We start from the raw sequence: 20,617 nt of genomic DNA on the forward strand, positions 1-20,617 counted from the left end.
CCCTACTCCCTACACCCTAGCCCCTCCTCCCTTGCCCCTACTCCCTATTCCTTACTCTCTAGCCCCTACTCCCTAGTCCCTACTGACTGTCCCCTACTCCCTAGTCCTTACCCCTTCGCCCCTCCTCCCTAGAAACTACTCCCTAGCCCCTACTCCCTAGCCCCTACACCCTTCCCCTTAGCCACTCTTCCCTAGCCCGTTCTCCCTAGCCCCTACTCCCTAGCCAATACTCCCTAGCCCCTACTCCCTAGCACCTACACCCTAGCGCCTACTCCCTAGCCCCTACTCCCTAGTCCTTACCCTTTAGCCCCTCCTCCCTTGCCCCTACTCCTTAGTTCCTACTCCCTAGTCCTTACCCTTTTGCCCCTATTCCCTAGCCCCTACTCCCTAGCCCCTACTCTCTTTCCCCGACTCCCTATCCTCAACTACCTAGTCCCTACTCCCTATCCACTACTCCCTAGCCCCTATTCCTTAGCCCCTACTCCCTAGTCCCTATTCCCTAGTCCCTGCTCTCTATCCCCTACTTCCTAGTCTCAACTCCCTAGCCCCTACTCTCTTTCCCAGACTCCCTAGCCTCAACTCCCTAGCCCATACTCCCTAGTCCCTAGCCCCTACTCTCTAGCCCCTACTCCCTAGTCCCTTCTCCCTTTCCCCAACTCAATCAATCAATCAATCAATTTTATTTTATATAGCCCTTCATACATCAGCTGATATCTCGAAGTGCTGTACAGAAACCCAGCCTAAAACCCCAAACAGCTAGTAATGCAGGTGTAGAAGCACGGTGGCTAGGAAAAACTCCCTAGAAAGGCCAAAACCTAGGAAGAAACCTAGAGAGGAACCAGGCTATGAGGGGTGGCCAGTCCTCTTCTGGCTGTGCCGGGTGGAGATTATAACAGAACCATGCCAAGATGTTCAAAAATGTTCATAAATGACAAGCATGGTCAAATAATAATCAGGAATAAATCTCAGTTGGCTTTTCATAGCCGATCATTAAGAGTTGAAAACAGCAGGTCTGGGACAGGTAGGGGTTCCATAACCGGCAGGCAGAACAGTTGAAACTGGAATAGCAGCAAGGCCAGGCGGACTGGGGACAGCAAGGTGTCAGCATGCCCGGTAGTCTGACGTATGGTCCTAGGGCTCAGGTCTCTCAGTTGGCTTTTCATAGCCGATCATTAAAGAGTTGAAAACAGCAGGTCTGGGACAGGTAGGGGTTTCGTAGGCCGCAGGCAGAACAGTTGAAACTGGAATAGCAGCAAGGCCAGGCGGACTGGGGACAGCAAGGTGTCAGCATGCCCGGTAGTCCTGACGTATGGTCCTAGGGCTCAGGTTCTCAGAGAGAAAGAGAGAACGAGAGAATTAGAGAGAGCATACTTAGTATACTTAGTACCTACTCCCTAGTACCTACTCCCTAGTCCCTACTTCCTTTCCCCTACTCTCTAACCCCTACTCCCTAGTCCTTACCCTTTAGCCCCTCCTCCCTAGTCCATACTCCCTAGCCCCTACTCCCTAAACCTGACTCCCTACTCCCTAGCCCTTACTCCCTAGTCCCTAGCCCCTACTCCCTAGCCCCTACTCCCTAGCCCCTACTATCTAGCCCCTACACCCTAATCCCTTCCCCTTAGCCACTCTTCCCTAGCCCCTACTCCCTAGCCCCTACTCCCTAGCACCTACTCCCTAGCCCCTACTCCCTAGTCCCTACTCCCTAGCCTCTACTCCTTAGCCCCTGCTCCCTAGCCCCTACTCCCTAGCTCCTACTCCCTAGTCCTTACCATTTAGCCCCTGCTCCCTAGCCCCTACTCCCTACTCCCTAGCTCCTACTCCCTAGTCCTTACCCTTTAGCCCCTCCTCCCTTGACCCTACTACACTCATTAGTCACTGGGATTCTACTGTACTCTCATTGGTCACCGCCCTGTTTGACAGTCATTTTCCTGTCTATAATCTCCTCTGGCCTTCTCTTTGTATACAGTCTGGTTAGGACCAGGAGGTTTTAGGTTAGTTCTGACTATCCTATAACTGAAACCTGGCCATGCTGAAACCATGCCCTGGCCATGCCCTAGAACCAGTGTGTGCTCCAAATGGCACCCTATCCCCTATCTACCCTATCCCCTATGCCATATCCCCTATATGCCCTAATCTGCCCTATCCCCTATATGCCCTATCCCCTATATCCTATATGCCATATCCCCTATCTACCCTATCCCCTATCTACCCTATCCCCCATCTACCCTATATCCCCTATATGCCCTATCCCCTATCTGCCCTATCCCCTATCTGCCCTATCCCCTATCTGCTCTATCCCCTATCTGCCCTATCCCCTATCTACCCTATCCCCTATATGCCCTATCCCCTATATGCCCTATCCCATATCTACCCTATCCCCTATCTACCCTATCCCCTATCTGCCCTATCCCCTATCTGCCATATCCCCTATATGCCCTATCCCCTATATGCCCTATCCCCTATATGCCCTATCCCCTATCTTCCCTATCCCCTATATGCCCTATCTACCCTATCCCCTATATGCCCTATCCTCCATATCCCCTATCCCCTATATGCCCTATCCCCTATATGCCCTATACCCTATCTACCCTATCCCCTATCCTCCATATCCCCTATCTACCCTATCCCCTATATGCCCTATCCCCTATCTACCCTATCCCCTATATGCCCTATCCCCTATCTGCCCTATCCCCCATCTACCCTATCCACCCTATCCCCTATCTGCCCTATCTCCCCTATCCCCTATCTGCCCTATCCCCTATATGCCCTATCCCCTATCTGCCCTATCCCCTATCTACCCTATCCCCTATATGCCCTATCCCCTATCTACCCTATCCCCTATATGCCCTATCCCCTATCTGCCCTATCCCCTATATGCCATATCCCCTATATGCCCTATCCCCTATCTGCCCTATCCCCTATCTACCCTATTCCCTATATGCCCTATCCCCTATATGCCCTATCCCCTATCTACCCTATCCCCTATATGCCCTATCTGCCCTATCCCCTATATGCCCTATCCCCTATATGCCCTATCCCCCATCTACCCTATCCCCTATATGCCCTATCCCCTATCTGCCCTATCCCCTATATGCCCTATCCCCTATCTGCCCTATCCCCTATATGCCCTATCCCCCTATATGCCCCTATCCCCCTATCTACCCTATCCCCTATATGCCCTATCCCCTATCTACCCTATCCCCTATATGCCCTATCCCCTATATGCCCTATCCCCTATCTACCCTATCTGCCCTATCCCCTATCTACCCTTTCCCCTATATGCCCTATCCCCTATCTCCCCTATCTACCCTATCCCCTATATGCCCTATCCCCTATCTGCCCTATCCCCTATCTACCCTATCCCCTATCTGCCCTATCCCCTATATGCCCTATCTACCCTTTCCCCTATATGCCCTATCCCCTATCTACCCTATATGCCCTATCCCCGATATGCCCTATCCCCTATCTACCCTATATCCCCTATCCCCTATCTGCCCTATCCCCTATCTACCCTATATGCCCTATCCCCGATATGCCCTATCCCCTATCCCTATCTACCCTATCCCCTATATCCCCTATCTGCCCTATCCCCTATCTGCCCTATCCCCTATCTACCCTATCCGCCCTATCCCCTATCTACCCTATCCCCTATCTGCCCTATCCCCTATCTGCCCTATCCACCCTATATCCTATATGCCCTATCTACCCTATCCCCTATCTCCCCTATCCCCTACATCAGGGGTAGGCAAATAGATTCAGCCGCGGATGGTCGGGGGGCCGGAACATAATTATAATAACTAGAACACTGCAAATGGACCACATCTAAGCCCAAAAATAGATCATATTTGAAAATAACAATAATTTCCTACCTTGATTACATTTGAGACACGATCACCTGCTGCCAACCCCCATATAGGGAAACCCATAGGCCCTGATCAAAAGTAGTGTACTATATAGGGAATATGATACCAGTCTCTCTTTGGTTGTGCTGAGAATAGATCCTATATTTATTTATATTCAAATTACACAACTACTAACTAACGTAAATATAGTCTGACAAAATGTCAGTATAGACACTCTCCTACGTATTTATTTAGACAGTGAAGCTATACTGAACCAAAATATAAACACAACATGTAAAGTGTTGGTCCTACAGTGGGGAGAACAAGTATTTCATACACTGCCGATTTTGCAGGTTTTCCTACTTACAAAGCATGTAGAGGTCTGTAATTTTTTATCATAGGTACACTTCAACTGTGAGAGACGGAATCTAAAACAAAAATCCAGAAAATCACATTGTATGATTTTTAAGTAATTAATTTGCATTTCTCCTTTGCCAAGATAATCCATCCACCTGACAGGTGTAGCATATGAAGAAGCTGATTAAACAGCATGATCATTACACAGGTGCACCTTGTGCTGGGCACAATAAAAGACCACTCTAAAATGTGAAGTTTTGTCACACAACACAATGCCGCAGATGGCTCAAGATTTGAGGGAGTGTGCAATTGGTATGCTGACTGCAGGAATGTCCACCAGAGCTGCTGCCAGATCATTTAATGTTCATTTCTCTACCATAAGCCGCCTCTGTCATTTTAGAGAATATGGCAGTACGTCCAACAGGCCTCACAACCGCAGATCACTTGTAACCACGACAACCCAGGACCTCCACATCCGGCTTCTTCACCTGCAGGATCATCCGAGACCAGCCACCAGGACAGCTTATAAAACTTTGTGCAGAAATTCTTTGGTTGTGCAAACCCAAACTGTTTGAAACCGCCTCAGGAAAAGCTCATCTGCGTGCTCGTCGTCCTCACCAGGGTCTTGACCTGACTGCAGTTCGTAACCGACTACAGTGGGCAAATGCTCACCTTCGATGGCCACTGGCACGCTGGAGAAGTGAGCTCTTCACGGATGAATCCCGGTTTCAACTGTACCGGGCAGATGGCAGACAGCGTGTATGAAGTTTACATTTACATTTTAGTCATTTAGCAGACGCTCTTATCCAGAGCGACTTACAGTTAGTGCATAGATTTAAAAAATCATACCCCCTGTGGGAATCGAACCCACAACCCTGGCGTTGCAAACGCCATGCTCTACCAACTGAGCTACATCCCTGCCGGCCATTCCCTCCCCTACCCTGGACGACGCTGGGCCAATTGCGCGCCGCCCCAAGTTGTGTGGGCGAGCGGTTTTCTGGTGTCAACGTTGTGAACAGAGTAGCGGTGGGGTTATGGTATGGACAGGCATAAGCTACGGACAACGAACACAATTGCATTTTATCGATGGCCATTTGAATGCACTGAGAAACAGTGATGAGAACCTGAGGCCCATTGTCGTGCCATTCATCCGCTGCCATCACCTCATGTTTCAGCATGATAAGGCACGGCCCCATGTCGCAAGGATCTGTACACAATTCCTGGAAGCTGTAAATGTCCAAGTTCTTCCATGGCCTGCATACTCACCAGACATGTCACCCATTGAGCATGTTTGGGATGCTCTGGATCAACGTGTACGACAGTGTTTTCCAGTTCCCACCAACATCTTCGCACAGCCATTGAAGAGGAGTGGGACAACATTCCACAGGCCACAATCAACAGCCTGATCAACTCTATGTGAAGGAGATGTGTTGCGCTGCATGAGGCAAATGGTGGTCACACCAGATACTGACTGGTTTTCTGAACAATGCCCCTCTACCTTTTTTTTTAAAGGTATCTGTGACCAACAGATTCATATCTTTATTCCCAGTCATGTGAAATCCATAGATTAGGGCCTAATGAATTTATTTCAATTGACTGATTTCCTTATATGAACTGTAACTCAGTAAAATCTTTGAAATTGTTGCATGTTGCGTTTATATTTTTGTTCAGTGTAAAACGTTTAATTTGGCTCTATACTCCAGGATTTGGGATTTGAGATCAAATGTTTACTTGTGTTTCAGATTATTTTGTGCCCAATAGAAATTAATGGTAGATAATGTATTATGTCATTTTGGAGTCACTTTTATTGTAAATAAGAATAGAATGTGTTTCTAAACACTTCTACGTGATTACGGATAATTCTGAATGAATACTAATCTCTCAGCATTACCAATAACAGGGAAGGTAAGCATTTTTTTTTGGGGGGGGGGTTTTGGGGGCACCTCTAACTTTCTCACTCATCATTATTCACGATTCACACATTCATTTCTATTGGGCACGTCATAATCTGAAACACAATACTAAGCTTTTGACAAAATGTTATAAACTAAAAGTTAATTTGTCCCAATAGACTACTTATGATACCTTTAAAAGTAGGGGTACTAGATACATAAAGTGCATTCATTTCTGAACGGTAAATCAGTATGAACGTAAAATAAAAGGTCTATACTTTCGCCTCATAAAACATTTGATCTCAAATTTAAAATGCTGGAGTATAGGGCCAAATGAAACGTTTTAGCTTCACTGTCCAAATAAATACGTCCTTCCTTCATACATACACTACCGGTCAAAAGTTTTAGAACACCTACTCATTCAAGGGTTTTTCTTTATTTTTTAAAACTATTTTCAACATTGTAGAATAATAGTGAAGACATCGAAACTATGAAATAACACATATGGAATCATGTAGTAACCACAAAAGTGTTAAAACAAATCAAAATATATTTTATATATTTGAGATTCTTCAAATAGCCACCCTTTGCCTTGATGACAGCTTTGCACACTCTTGGCATTCTCTCAACCAGCTTCATGAGGTACCTGGAATGCATTTCAATTAACAGGTGGGCCTTCTTAAAGGTTAACTTGTGGAATTTCTTTCCTTCTTAATGCGTTTTAGCCAATCAGTTGTGTTGTGACAAGGTAGGGGGTATACAGAAGATAGCCCTATTTGGTAAAAGACCAAGTCTATATTATGGCAAGAACAGCTCAAATAAGCAAAGAGAAATGACAGTCCATCATTACTTTAAGACACGAAGGTTAGTCAATACGGAAAATTTCAAGAACTGCTGCAGAAAATAAGTTCATTAGAGTTACCAGCCTCAGAAATTGCAGCCCAAATAAATGCTTCACAGAGTTCAAGTAACAGACACATCCCAACATCAACTCTTAAGAGGAGACTGTGTGAATCAGGCTTTCATGGTCGAATTGCTGCAAAGAAACCACTACTAAAGGACACCAATAAGAAGAAGAGACCTGCTTGGGCCAAGAAACACGAGCAATGGATATTAGACCGGTGGAAATGTGTCCTTTGCTCTGGATTCCAAATAGGAGATTTTTGGTTCCAACCACCGTGTCTTTGTGAGACGCAGTGTGGGTGAACGGATGATCTCTGCATGTGTAGTTCCCACCGTGAAGCATGGAGGAGGAGGTGTTATGGTGTGGGGGTGCTTTGCTGGTGACTCTGTGTTATTTATTTAGAATTCAAGGGACACTTAACCAGCATGGCTACCACAGCATTCTGCAGCAATACGCCATCCCTATCATTTGTTTTTCAACAGGACAATGACCCAATACACCTCCAGGCTGTGTAAGGGCTATTTTACCAAGAAGGAGAGTGATGGAGTGCTTCATCAGATGACCTGGCCTCCACAATCACCCGACCTCAACCCAATTGAGATGGTTTGGGATGAGTCGGATGGCAGAGTGAAGGAAAAGCAGCCAACAAGTGCTCAGCATATGTGGGAACTCATTCAAGACTGTTCCAGGTGAAGCTGGTTGAGAGAATGCCAAGAGTGTGCAAAGCTGTCATCAAGGCAAAGGGTGGCTATTTGAAGAATCTCAAATATAAAATATATTTTGATTTGTTTAACACTTTTTTGGTTACTACATGATTCCATATGTGTTATTTCATAGTTTTGATGTCTTCACTACTATTCTACAATGTAGAAAATAGTTTAAAAAAATAAAGAAAAACCCTTGAATGAGTAGGTGTTCTAAAACTTTTGAATATATACATAGATACAGTCGTTACTATCAGACAATATTGTATATTCTCCATACTATATGCAGTGTATATATATATTTACTACCTAAGTACACGTTATAATACACTTCATAGTACTTGATAGTGTGACTGACAGGTTCTGGTGTAGTCCAACTGTAGTTGAGTTGTATTTGGGGTTTATATCAAACGTTGTCAGTGTAGCTTTAGGGGTATTTCTAGTGTCCATCTGTAGTTGGACTGTAGTTATGGTGTAAATCGATTGTAGTCTGAATGTAGTCTGATTGTAGTCTGATTGTAGTCGGGCTGTAGTTATGGTGTGCTGACAGGCGATCCCTTGAGACTGTTGAGGGCTGCGTGGATCCGGAAGTGAAGCCTGGACTCCATGGAGTAGTCCTTGTAGTTCAACCTAGTAACAAAACACACGCATATTTTTAAACCCATATCGAATTAGTGTAACTGACAGACGAGAAGTGGGTGGAGCTTGCATCGCCAGGGTAGTGGGTTCCATTCCAGATGTAAAATATATACAGCATGACCGTAAGTCACTCTGGACAAAAGTGTCTGCTAAAACGGTATACATCACATGTGATTCAGGCTATAAATATACCCTTCACCTTACATAGTGTACAACTTTTTAGTAAGTAAATATTACAACATATTCCCTATTTAGTGCAAAAGTAGTGTACTAGGATACGGAATATGGTGCCGTTTGGGACAGACTTACTTGGCGTTCTCTATGTAGCGTGTAGCCTTGATGTAGTCCCCCTGTTGTTTGTAGAGCAGACCCAACTCATACAGGGTGAAGGGGATCAGATAGTGGTCATATCTGATTCTCCGCTCACTGGGGGTATGGAGAGAGGAGGGGAGAGGGGGCGGAGGGGAGAGGGGCGGAGGGGTATGGAGAGAGGAGGGGAGAGGGGGCGGAGGGGAGAGGGGGCGGAGGGGAGAGGGGGCGGAGGGGGAGGGGGCGGAGGGGAGAGGGGGCGGAGGGGAGAGGAGTATGGAGAGGGGAGGGGAGAGGGAGCGGAGGGGTATGGAGAGGGGAGGAGAGGAGGGGGGAGTATGGAGAGGGAGGGGAGAGGGCGGAGGGTATGGAGAGGAGAGGAGAGGAGGGGGGGAGAGGAGTATGGAGAGGGGAGGGGAGAGGGAGCGGAGGGGTATGGAGAGGGGAGGGGAGAGGAGTATGGGAGGAGGAGGGAGAGGAGGGGGGGAGAGTATGGAGAGGGAGGAGAGGGACGAGGGGTATGGAGAGGGAGGGAGGGGAGGAGAGGAGTATGGAGAGGGAGGGAGAGGAGCGGAGGGTATGGAGAGGAGGGGAGAGGAGTATGGAGAGGGGAGGGGAGAGGAGCGGAGGAGTATGGAGAGGGAGGGAGAGGGAGCGGAGGGGTATGGAGAGGGGAGGGGAGAGGAGGGAAGGGGAGAGGAGTATGGAGAGGGGAGGGGAGAGGGAGCGGAGGGGTATGGAAAGGGGAGGGGAGAGGAGTATGGAGAGAGGATGGGAGAGGGGTAAGGAGAGGGTAGAGGAGCAGTGGGGAGGTGAGAGGGAGAAAGATTTGAAGTTGTATTTATTTCCCATCTGTAAGTACGAGAAGTACATACATTGGAAGTTCTCTTGGAGAGTGCTCCATAGTAAAACAGCCCTTAGGAGGGCGCGTTATTCCCCCGGGTTAGAGGAGGGCGCGTTATTCCCCCGGGTTAGAGGAGGGGGCGTTATTCCCCGGGTTAGAGGAGGGGCGTTATTCCCCGGGTTAGAGGAGGGCGCGTTATTCCCGGGTTAGAGGAGGGCGCGTTATTCCCCGGGTTAGAGGAGGCGCGTTATTCCCCGGGTTAGAGGAGGGCGCGTTATTCCCGGGTTAGAGGAGGCGCGTTATTCCCCGGGTTAGGAGGCGCGTTATTCCCCCGGGTTAGAGGAGGGCGCGTTATTCCCCCGGGTTAGAGGAGGGCGCGTTACTCCCCGGGTTAGAGGAGGGCGCGTTATTCCCCGGGTTAGAGGAGGGGGCGTTATTCCCCCGGGTTAGAGGAGGGCGCATTATTCCCCCGGGTTAGAGGAGGGGGCGTTATTCCCCCGGGTTAGAGGAGGGCGCGTTATTCCCCCGGGTTAGAGGAGGGCGCGTTATTCCCCGGGTTAGAGGAGGCGCGTTATTCCCCGGGTTAGAGGAGGGGCGTTATTCCCCGGGGTTAGAGGAGGGCGTTATTCCCCCTGGGTTAGAGGAGGGGGCGTTATTCCCCGGGTTAGAGGAGGGGCGTTATTCCCCGGGTTAGAGGAGAGGCGCGTTATTCCCGGGTTAGAGGGGCGTTATTCCCCGGGTAGAGGAGGGGCGTTATTCCCCGGGTTAGAGGAGGGGGCGCGTTATTCCCCGGGTTAGAGGAGGCGCGTTATTCCCCCGGGTTAGAGGAGGGCGCGTTATTCCCCGGGTTAGAGGAGGGCGCGTTATTCCCCCGGGTTAGAGGAGGCGCGTTATTCCCCGGGTTAGAGGAGGGCGCGTTATTCCCCCGGGTTAGAGGAGGCGCGTTATTCCCCGGGTTAGAGGAGGGCGGCGTTATTCCCCCGGGTTAGAGGAGGGCGCGTTATTCCCCGGGTTAGAGGAGGGCGCGTTATTCCCCGGGTTAGAGGAGGGCGCGTTATTCCCCGGGTTAGAGGAGGCGCGTTATTCCCCCGGGTTAGAGGAGGGCGCGTTATTCCCCGGGTTAGAGGAGGCGCGTTATTCCCGGGTTAGAGGAGGGGCGTTATTCCCGGGTTAGAGGAGGCGCGTTATTCCCCCGGGTTAGAGGAGGCGCGTTATTCCCCGGGTTAGAGGAGGGCGCGTTATTCCCCGGGTTAGAGGAGGGCGCGTTATTCCCCGGGTTAGAGGAGGGCGCGTTATTCCCGGGTTAGAGGAGGCGCGTTATTCCCCGGGTTAGAGGAGGCGCGTTATTCCCCCGGGTTAGAGGAGGGCGTTATTCCCCCGGGTTAGAGGAGGGGGCGCGTTATTCCCCGGGTTAGAGGAGGGCGCGTTATTCCCCCGGGTTAGAGGAGGGCGCGTTATTCCCGGGGTTAGAGGAGGGCGCGTTATTCCCCGGGGTTAGAGGAGGCGCGTTATTCCCCGGGTTAGAGGAGGCGCGTTATTCCCCGGGTTAGAGGAGGGCGCGTTATTCCCCGGGTTAGAGGAGGGCGCGTTATTCCCCGGGTTAGAGGAGGCGCGTTATTCCCCGGGGTTAGAGGAGGGCGCGTTATTCCCGGGTTAGAGGAGGGCGCGTTATTCCCCCGGGGTTAGAGGAGGGCGCGTTATTCCCGGGTTAGAGGAGGGCGCGTTATTCCCGGGTTAGAGGAGGGCGCGTTATTCCCCCGGGGTTAGAGGAGGGCGCGTTATTCCCCGGGTTAGAGGAGGGCGCGTTATTCCCGGGTTAGAGGAGGGCGCGTTATTCCCCGGGGTTAGAGGAGGGCGCGTTATTCCCCCGGGTTAGAGGAGGGGCGCGTTATTCCCCGGGTTAGAGGAGGGCGCGTTATTCCCGGGTTAGAGGAGGCGCGTTATTCCCCGGGTTAGAGGAGGCGCGTTATTCCCCCGGGTTAGAGGAGGCGCGTTATTCCCCGGGGTTAGAGGAGGGGGCGTTATTCCCCGGGGTTAGAGGAGGCGCGTTATTCCCCGGGTTAGAGGAGGGCGCGTTATTCCCCGGGTTAGAGGAGGGCGCGTTATTCCCCGGGTTAGAGGAGGCGCGTTATTCCCCCGGGTTAGAGGAGGCGCGTTATTCCCCGGGGTTAGAGGAGGCGCGTTATTCCCCCGGGTTAGAGGAGGGCGCGTTATTCCCCCGGGTTAGAGGAGGGCGCGTTATTCCCCGGGGTTAGAGGAGGGCGCGTTATTCCCCGGGTTAGAGGAGGGGGCGCGTTATTCCCCGGGTTAGAGGAGGGCGCGTTATTCCCCCGGGTTAGAGGAGGGCGCGTTATTCCCCCGGGTTAGAGGAGGGCGTTATTCCCCCGGGTTAGAGGAGGGCGCGTTATTCCCCCGGGTTAGAGGAGGGCGCGTTATTCCCCCGGGTTAGAGGAGGGGCGTTATTCCCCCGGGTTAGAGGAGGGCGCGTTATTCCCCGGGTTAGAGGAGGCGCGTTATTCCCCGGGTTAGAGGAGGGGCGCGTTATTCCCCGGGTTAGAGGAGGGGCGTTATTCCCGGGTTAGAGGAGGGCGCGTTATTCCCCCGGGTTAGAGGAGGGGGCGTTATTCCCCCGGGTTAGAGGAGGGCGCGTTATTCCCCCGGGTTAGAGGAGGGCGTTATTCCCCGGGTTAGAGGAGGGCGTTATTCCCGGGTTAGAGGAGGGCGCGTTATTCCCCCGGGTTAGAGGAGGGCGCGTTATTCCCCCGGGTTAGAGGAGGGCGCGTTATTCCCCGGGTTAGAGGAGGGCGGTATTCCCCGGGTTAGAGGAGGCGCGTTATTCCCCCGGGTTAGAGGAGGCGCGTTATTCCCCGGGTTAGAGGAGGAAGCGTTATTCCCCCGGGTTAGAGGAGGCGGCGTTATTCCCCGGGTTAGAGGAGGCGCGTTATTCCCCGGGTTAGAGGAGGCGTTATTCCCCCGGGTTAGAGGAGGCGCGTTATTCCCCGGGTTAGAGGAGGGCGTTATTCCCCCCGGGTTAGAGGAGGGGCGCGTTATTCCCCGGGTTAGAGGAGGCGCGTTATTCCCCGGGTTAGAGGAGGGCGTTATTCCCCGGGTTAGAGGAGGCGTTATTCCCCCGGGTTAGAGGAGGGCGCGTTATTCCCCCGGGTTAGAGGAGGGCGCGTTATTCCCCCGGGTTAGAGGAGGGCGCGTTATTCCCCCGGGTTAGAGGAGGCGCGTTATTCCCCCGGGTTAGAGGAGGGGGCGTTATTCCCCGGGTTAGAGGAGGCGCGTTATTCCCCGGGTTAGAGGAGGGCGCGTTATTCCCCGGGTTAGAGGAGGCGCGTTATTCCCCGGGTTAGAGGAGGGCGCGTTATTCCCCGGGTTAGAGGAGGCGCGTTATTCCCCCGGGTTAGAGGAGGGCGCGTTATTCCCCCGGGTTAGAGGAGGCGCGTTATTCCCCGGGTTAGAGGAGGGCGCGTTATTCCCCCGGTTAGAGGAGGGCGCGTTATTCCCCGGGTTAGAGGAGGCGCGTTATTCCCCGGGTTAGAGGAGGGCGTTATTCCCCGGGTTAGAGGAGGGCGCGTTATTCCCCCGGGTTAGAGGAGGGCGCGTTATTCCCCGGGTTAGAGGAGGCGCGTTATTCCCCGGGTTAGAGGAGGGCGCGTTATTCCCCGGGTTAGAGGAGGCGCGTTATTCCCCGGGTTAGAGGAGGGGCGCGTTATTCCCCGGGTTAGAGGAGAAGGCGCGTTATTCCCCGGGTTAGAGGAGGGCGCGTTATTCCCCCGGGTTAGAGGAGGGCGCGTTATTCCCCCGGGTTAGAGGAGGGCGTTATTCCCCGGGTTAGAGGAGGGCGCGTTATTCCCCGGGTTAGAGGAGGGGCGCGTTATTCCCCGGGTTAGAGGAGGGCGCGTTATTCCCCCGGGTTAGAGGAGGGCGCGTTATTCCCCCGGGTTAGAGGAGGGCGCGTTATTCCCCCGGGTTAGAGGAGGGGGCGTTATTCCCCCGGGTTAGAGGAGGGCGCGTTATTCCCCCGGGTTAGAGGAGGGCGCGTTATTCCCCGGGTTAGAGGAGGCGCGTTATTCCCCGGGTTAGAGGAGGGCGCGTTATTCCCCCGGGTTAGAGGAGGCGCGTTATTCCCCGGAGTTAGAGGAGGCGCGTTATTCCCCGGGTTAGAGGAGGCGCGTTATTCCCCGGGTTAGAGGAGGGCGCGTTATTCCCCCGGGTTAGAGGAGGGGGCGTTATTCCCCCGGGTTAGAGGAGGGCGTTATTCCCCCGGGTTAGAGGAGGCGTTATTCCCCGGGGTTAGAGGAGGGCGTTATTCCCGGGTTAGAGGAGGGCGCGTTATTCCCCGGGTTAGAGGAGGGCGTTATTCCCCGGGGTTAGAGGAGGCGCGTTATTCCCCGGGTTAGAGGAGGGCTATTCCCCGGGTTAGAGGAGGGGGCGCGTTATTCCCCCGGGTTAGAGGAGGGGGCGTTATTCCCCCGGGTTAGAGGAGGGCGCGTTATTCCCCCGGGTTAGAGGAGGCGCGTTATTCCCCCGGGTTAGAGGAGGCGCGTTATTCCCCCGGGTTAGAGGAGGGGGCGTTATTCCCCCGGGTTAGAGGAGAGGAGGGCGCGTTATTCCCCCGGGTTAGAGGAGGGCGCGTTATTCCCCCGGGTTAGAGGAGGGCGCGTTATTCCCCCGGGTTAGAGGAGGGCGCGTTATTCCCCCGGGTTAGAGGGGGCGTTATTCCCCCGGGTTAGAGGAGGGCGCGTTATTCCCCCGGGTTAGAGTAGAGGAGGGCGCGTTATTCCCCCGGGTTAGAGGAGGGGGCGTTATTCCCCCGGGTTAGAGGAGGGGGCGTTATTCCCCCGGGTTAGAGGAGGGCGCGTTATTCCCTCGGGTTAGAGGAGGGCGAGTTATTCCCCCGGTTAGAGGAGGGGGCGTTATTCCCCTGGGTTAGAGGAGGGGCGTTATTCCCCCGGGTTAGAGGAGGGGGCGTTATTCCCCCGGGTTAGAGGAGAGGAGGGGCGCGTTATTCCCCCGGGTTAGAGGAGGGGCGTTATTCCCCCGGGTTAGAGGAGGGGGCGTTATTCCCCCGGGTTAGAGGAGAGGAGGGCGCGTTATTCCCCCGGGTTAGAGGAGGGCGTTATTCCCCCGGGTTAGAGGAGGGGGCGTTATTCCCCGGGTTAGAGAGAGAGGAGGCGCGTTATTCCCTCGGGTTAGAGGAGGGCGAGTTATTCCCCGGGTTAGAGGAGGGCGCGTTATTCCCCCTGGGTTAGAGGAGGGGCGTTATTCCCCGGGTTAGAGGAGGGGGCGTTATTCCCCCGGGTTAGAGGAGAGGAGGGCGCGTTATTCCCCCGGGTTAGAGGAGGGGCGTTATTCCCCCGGGTTAGAGGAGGGCGCGTTATTCCCCGGGTTAGAGGAGAGGAGGGCGCGTTATTCCCCGGGTTAGAGGAGGGGGGCGTTATTCCCCGGGTTAGAGGAGGGCGCGTTATTCCCCCGGGTTAGAGGAGGGCGCGTTATTCCCCCGGGTTAGAGGAGGGGGCGTTATTCCCCCGGGTTAGAGGAGGGGGCGTTATTCCCCCGGGTTATAGGAGGGGCGTTATTCCCCCGGGTTAGAGGAGAGGAGGGCGCGTTATTCCCCCGGGTTAGAGGAGGACGCGTTATTCCCCCGGGTTAGAGGAGGGGGCGTTATTCCCCCGGGTTAGAGGAGGGGGCGTTATTCCCTCGGGTTAGAGGAGGGCGAGTTATTCCCCCGGGTTAGAGGAGGGGGCGTTATTCCCCCCTGGGTTAGAGGAGGGGCGTTATTCCCCGGGTTAGAGGAGGGGCGTTATTCCCCGGGGTTAGAGGAGAGGAGGGCGCGTTATTCCCCCGGGTTAGAGGAGGGGCGTTATTCCCCCGGGTTAGAGGAGGGGGCGTTATTCCCCCGGGTTAGAGGAGAGGAGGGCGCGTTATTCCCCCGGGTTAGAGGAGGGGCGTTATTCCCCCGGGTTAGAGGAGGGGGCGTTATTCCCCCGGGTTAGAGGAGAGGAGGGCGCGTTATTCCCTCGGGTTAGAGGAGGGCGAGTTATTCCCCCGGGTTAGAGGAGGGGGCGTTATTCCCCCTGGGTTAGAGGAGGGGCGTTATTCCCCCGGGTTAGAGGAGGGGGCGTTATTCCCCCGGGTTAGAGGAGAGGAGGGCGCGTTATTCCCCGGGTTAGAGGAGGGCGTTATTCCCCGGGTTAGAGGAGGGGGCGTTATTCCCCGGGTTAGAGGAGAGGAGGGCGCGTTATTCCCCGGGTTAGAGGAGGGGCGTTATTCCCCGGGTTAGAGGAGGGCGCAGTTATTCCCCGGGTTAGAGGAGGCGCGTTATTCCCCGGGTTAGAGGAGGGGGCGTTATTCCCCGGGTTAGAGGAGGGGGCGTTATTCCCCGGGTTATAGGAGGGGCGTTATTCCCCGGGTTAGAGGAGAGGAGGGCGCGTTATTCCCCCGGGTTAGAGGAGGACGCGTTATTCCCCGTTAGAGGAGGGGCGTTATTCCCCCGGGTTAGAGGAGGGGGCGTTATTCCCCCGGGTTAGAGGAGGGGGCGTTATTCCCCCGGGTTAGAGGAGGACGCGTTATTCCCCCGGGTTAGAGGAGGGGGCGTTATTCCCCCGGGTTAGAGGAGGGGGCGTTATTCCCCCGGGTTAGAGGTTCCTATTGCTATTAGAAAACGGTTGTCAACATACACTGAACAAAAAATATAAACGCAACATGCAACAATTTCAAAGATTTTACTGAGTTGTGCGTTGTGTTAGTAGTATAGGGCTGTGTGTACCTAACACAGGGTTTCCTTAACCTCTCCTCTGGTACCTCCAGGCATACAGTAGGTTATGTACCTAACACAGGGTTTCCTTAACCTCTCCTCTGGTACCTCCAGCCATACAGTAGGTTATGTACCTAACACAGGGTTTCCTTAACCTCTCCTCTGGTACCTCCAGCCATACAGTAGGTTATGTACCTAACACAGGGTTTCCTTAACCTCTCCTCTGGTACCTCCAGCCATACACTAGGTTATGTACCTAACACAGGGTTTCCTTAACCTCTCCTCTGGTACCTCCAGCCATACAGTAGGTTATGTACCTAACACAGGGTTTCCCTTAACCTCTCCTCTGGTACCTCCAGCCATACAGTAGGTTATGTACCTAACACAGGGTTTCCTTAACCTCTCCTCTGGTACCTCCAGCCATACAGTAGGTTATGTACCTAACACAGGGTTTCCTTAACCTCTCCTTGAGTACCCCCAGCCATTCCACTTATTTAATGTATTCCACAGCTGATTCAAATAGTCAACTAATCTTTGCCCAAGTGTTTCCATTATTTTGATAGTTACCTGTATATACAGTACACACGTATGTGGACAAAAGTATGTGGACACCTGCTCGTCGAACATCTCATTCCAAAATCATGGGCATTAATATGGAGTTGGTTCCCCCCTTTGCTGCTATAACAGCCTCCACTCTTCTGGGAAGGCTTTCCACTAGATGTTGGAACATTGCTGCGGGGACTTGCTTCCATTCAGCCACAAGAGCATTAGTGAGGTCGGGCACTGACGTTGGGCAATTAGGCCTGGCTCGCAGTCGGTGCTCCAATTCATACCAAAGGTGTTCGATGGGGTTGAGGTCAGGGCTCTGTGCAGGCCAGTCAAGTTCTTCCACACCGATCTTAACAAACCATTTCTGTATGGACCTCGCTTTGTGCATGGGGGCATTGTCATGCTGAAACAGGAAAGGGCCTTCCCCAAACTGTTGCCACAAAGTTGGAAGCACAGAATCGTCTAGAATGTTCCCTTCACTGGAACTAAGGTGCCTGAACCATGAAAAACAGCCCCAGACCATTATTCCTCCTCCACCAAACTTTACAGTTGGCACTATGCATTCGGGCAGGTAGCGTTCTCCTGGCAGCCGCCAAACCCAGATTAGTCCGTCGCACTGCCAGATGGTGAAGCGTGATTCATCACTCCAGAGAACGCGTTCCCACTGCTACAGAGTCCAATGGCGGTAAGCTTTACACCACTCCAGCCAACGCTTGGCATGGTACATGGTGATCTTAGGCTTGTGTGCGGCTGCTCGGCCGTGGAAACCCATTTAATTAAGTTCCTGACAAACAGTTAGTGTGCTGACGTTGCTTCCAGAGGCAGTTTGGAACTCGGTAGTGAGTGTTGCAACTGAGGACAGACGATTTCTACGCGCTACGTGCTTCAGCACTCGCGGTCCCGTTCCGTGAGCTTGTGCGGCCTACCACTTTGCAGCTAAGCCGTTGTTGCTCCTAGACGTTTCCACTTCACAATAACAGCACTTACAGTTGACCGGGGCAGCTCTAGCAGGGCAGAAATTTGACAAAGTGACTTGTTGGAAAGGTGGCATCCTATGACGGTGCCACGTTGAAAGTCACTGACCTCTTCAGTAAGGCCATTCTACTGCCAATGTTTGTCTATGGAGATTGCATGGCTGTGTGCTCGATTTAATGCAACGGGTGTGGCTGAAATAGCCGAATCCACTATTTTGAAGGGGTGTCCACATACTTTTGGCAGGAAATGAGGTGTGAAACTGTGAATATAAATATGGTATATGTGGGTGTTTCATACCTGGACAGAACCTGTGTGAAGCACAGCTCAGCCTGCAGTAGTCTTCCCAGGTGTTTAAGACAGAGACCTTTTAACATCTGAACCAGACACTGGTCATCAGGATGGTACTCTGACGGACCTGGAGGGAGCGAGGGAGGAAGGGAGGTTAAAGAATTGTATCCCCTTCAGACTTGTCAAGACTATGTTTGACTATTTTTCAATGAAAGGAGGAGACACAAAGACCCAGCGTCTACTACCGCGCAACAGCCAATTGGGGGAAGGCAGCTCTCGCTTGCAAGCTTGGCTAACAACCAAAACGCTGTCATGCTTGGCTAACAACCAAAACGCTGTCATGCTTGGCTAACAACCAAAACGCTGTCATGCTTGGCTAACAACCAAACCGCCGTCATGCTTGACTACAACCGCCGTCATGATTGGCTAACAACCAAATTGCCGCCAAGCTTGGCTAACAACCAAACCGCCGTCATGCTTGGCTAACATCCAAACCGCCGTCATGATTGGCTAACATCCAAACCGCCATCATGCTTGGCTAACATCCAAACTGCTGTCATGCTTGGCTAACATCCAAACCGCCGTCATGATTGGCTAACATCCAAACCGCCGTCATGCTTGGCTAACATCCAAACTGCCGTCATGCTAACAACCAAAACGCTGTCATGCTTGGCTAACAACCAAAACGCTGTCATGCTTGGCTAACAACCAAACCGCCATCATGCTTGGCTAACATCCAAACTGCCGTCATGCTTGGCTAACATCCAAACTGCCGTCATGCTTGGCTAACATCCAAACTGCCGTCATGCTTGGCTAACATCCAAACTGCCGTCATGCTTGGCTAACAACCAAAACGCTGTCATGCTTGGCTAACAACCAAAACGCTGTCATGCTTGGCTAACAACCAAAACGCTGTCATGCTTGGCTAACATCCAAACCGCCGTCATGCTTGGCTAACATCCAAACCGCCGTCATGCTTGGCTAACAACCAAAACGCTGTCATGCTTGACTAACAACCAAAACGTTGTCATGCTTGGCTAAGAACCAAACCGCCGTCATGCTTGGCTAACAACCAAACCGCCGTCATGCTTGGCTAACATCCAAACCACCGTCATGCTTGGCTAACAACCAAACCGCCGTCATGCTTGGCTAACAACCAAACCACCATCATGCTTGGCTAACGACCAAACCTTTATCATGCTTGGCTAACAACCAAACCTTTATCATGCTTGGCTAACAACCAAACTGGCGTCATGCTTGGCTAACAACCGCCGTCATGCTTGGCTAACAACCAAACCACTGTCATGCTTGGCTACAACTGCCGTCATGCTTGGCTACAACCGCCATCATGCTTGGCTAACAACCAAACCGCCATCATGCTTGGCTAACAACCAAACCGCCGTCATGCTTGGCTAACAACCAAACCGCCGTCATGCTTGGCTAACAACCAAAACGCTGTCATGCTTGGCTAACAACCAAACCGCCGTCATGCTTGACTACAACCGCCGTCATGATTGGCTAACAACCAAATTGCCGCCAAGCTTGGCTAACAACCAAAACGCTGTCATGCTTGGCTAACAACCAAACTGCCGTCATGCTTGGCTAACATCCAAACCGCCGTCATGCTTGGCTAACAACCAAAACGCTGTCATGCTTGGCTAAAAACCAAAACGCCGTCATGCTTGGCTAACAACCAAACCGCCTCCATGCTTGACTAACAACCAAAACGTTGTCATGCTTGGCTAAGAACCAAACCGCCGTCATGCTTGGCTAACAACCAAACCGCCGTCATGCTTGGCTAACATCCAAACCGCCGTCATGTGAGCTAACAACAAACCACCATCATGCTCGGCTAACGACCAAACCTTTATCATGCTTGGCTAACAACCAAACCTTTATCATGCTTGGCTAACAACCAAACTGGCGTCATGCTTGGCTAACAACGCCGTCATGCTTGGCTAACAACCAAACCACTGTCATGCTTGGCTACAACTGCCGTCATGCTTGGCTACAACCGCCATCATGCTTGGCTAACAACCAAACCGCCATCATGCTTGGCTAACAACCAAACCGCCGTCATGCTTGGCTAACAACCAAACCGCCGTCATGCTTGGTTAACAACCAAACCGCCGTCATGCTTGGTTAACAACCAAACCGCCGTCATGCTTGGCTAACAACCAAAACGCCGTCATGCTTGACTACAACCGCCGTCATGCTTGGCTAACAACCAAACCGCCGTCATGCTTGGCTAACAACCAAACCGCCGTCATGCTTGACTACAACCGCCGTCATGATTGGCTAACATCCAAACCGCCGTCATGCTTGGCTAACATTCAAACCGCCGTCATGCTTGGCTAACAACCAAACCGCCGTCATGCTTGGTTAACAACCAAACCGCCGTCATGCTTGGCTAACATTCAAACCGCTGTCATGCTTGGCTAACAACCAAACCGCCGTCATGCTTGGCTAACAACCAAACCGCCGTCATGCTTGGCTAACAACCAAACCGCCGTCATGCTTGGCTAACAACCAAACCGCCCGTCATGCTTGG

General features: G+C 52.5%; 1 protein-coding gene across 1 annotated transcript in view; it reads right to left on the minus strand.

Moving 5' to 3' along the window:
* Positions 1 to 7,899: 7,899 nt before the first annotated feature.
* The window catches only part of LOC121554615 (tetratricopeptide repeat protein 39B), a 51,774-nt gene continuing 39,056 nt past the window's right edge, over positions 7,900 to 20,617 (minus strand). Inside the window, exons 17-19 of the mRNA XM_041868262.2 lie at positions 18,076 to 18,193; positions 8,648 to 8,764; positions 7,900 to 8,329 (exon numbers count right to left, since the gene is read on the minus strand). Of these exons, the coding sequence (XP_041724196.2) occupies positions 8,233 to 8,329; positions 8,648 to 8,764; positions 18,076 to 18,193 (332 nt within the window). The 3' untranslated portion in view covers positions 7,900 to 8,232. The remainder of the gene's footprint in view (positions 8,330 to 8,647; positions 8,765 to 18,075; positions 18,194 to 20,617) is intronic.

Source organism: Coregonus clupeaformis, chromosome 39 (assembly GCF_020615455.1).
Source record: "Coregonus clupeaformis isolate EN_2021a chromosome 39, ASM2061545v1, whole genome shotgun sequence".
Classification (NCBI taxonomy): domain Eukaryota; kingdom Metazoa; phylum Chordata; class Actinopteri; order Salmoniformes; family Salmonidae; genus Coregonus; species Coregonus clupeaformis.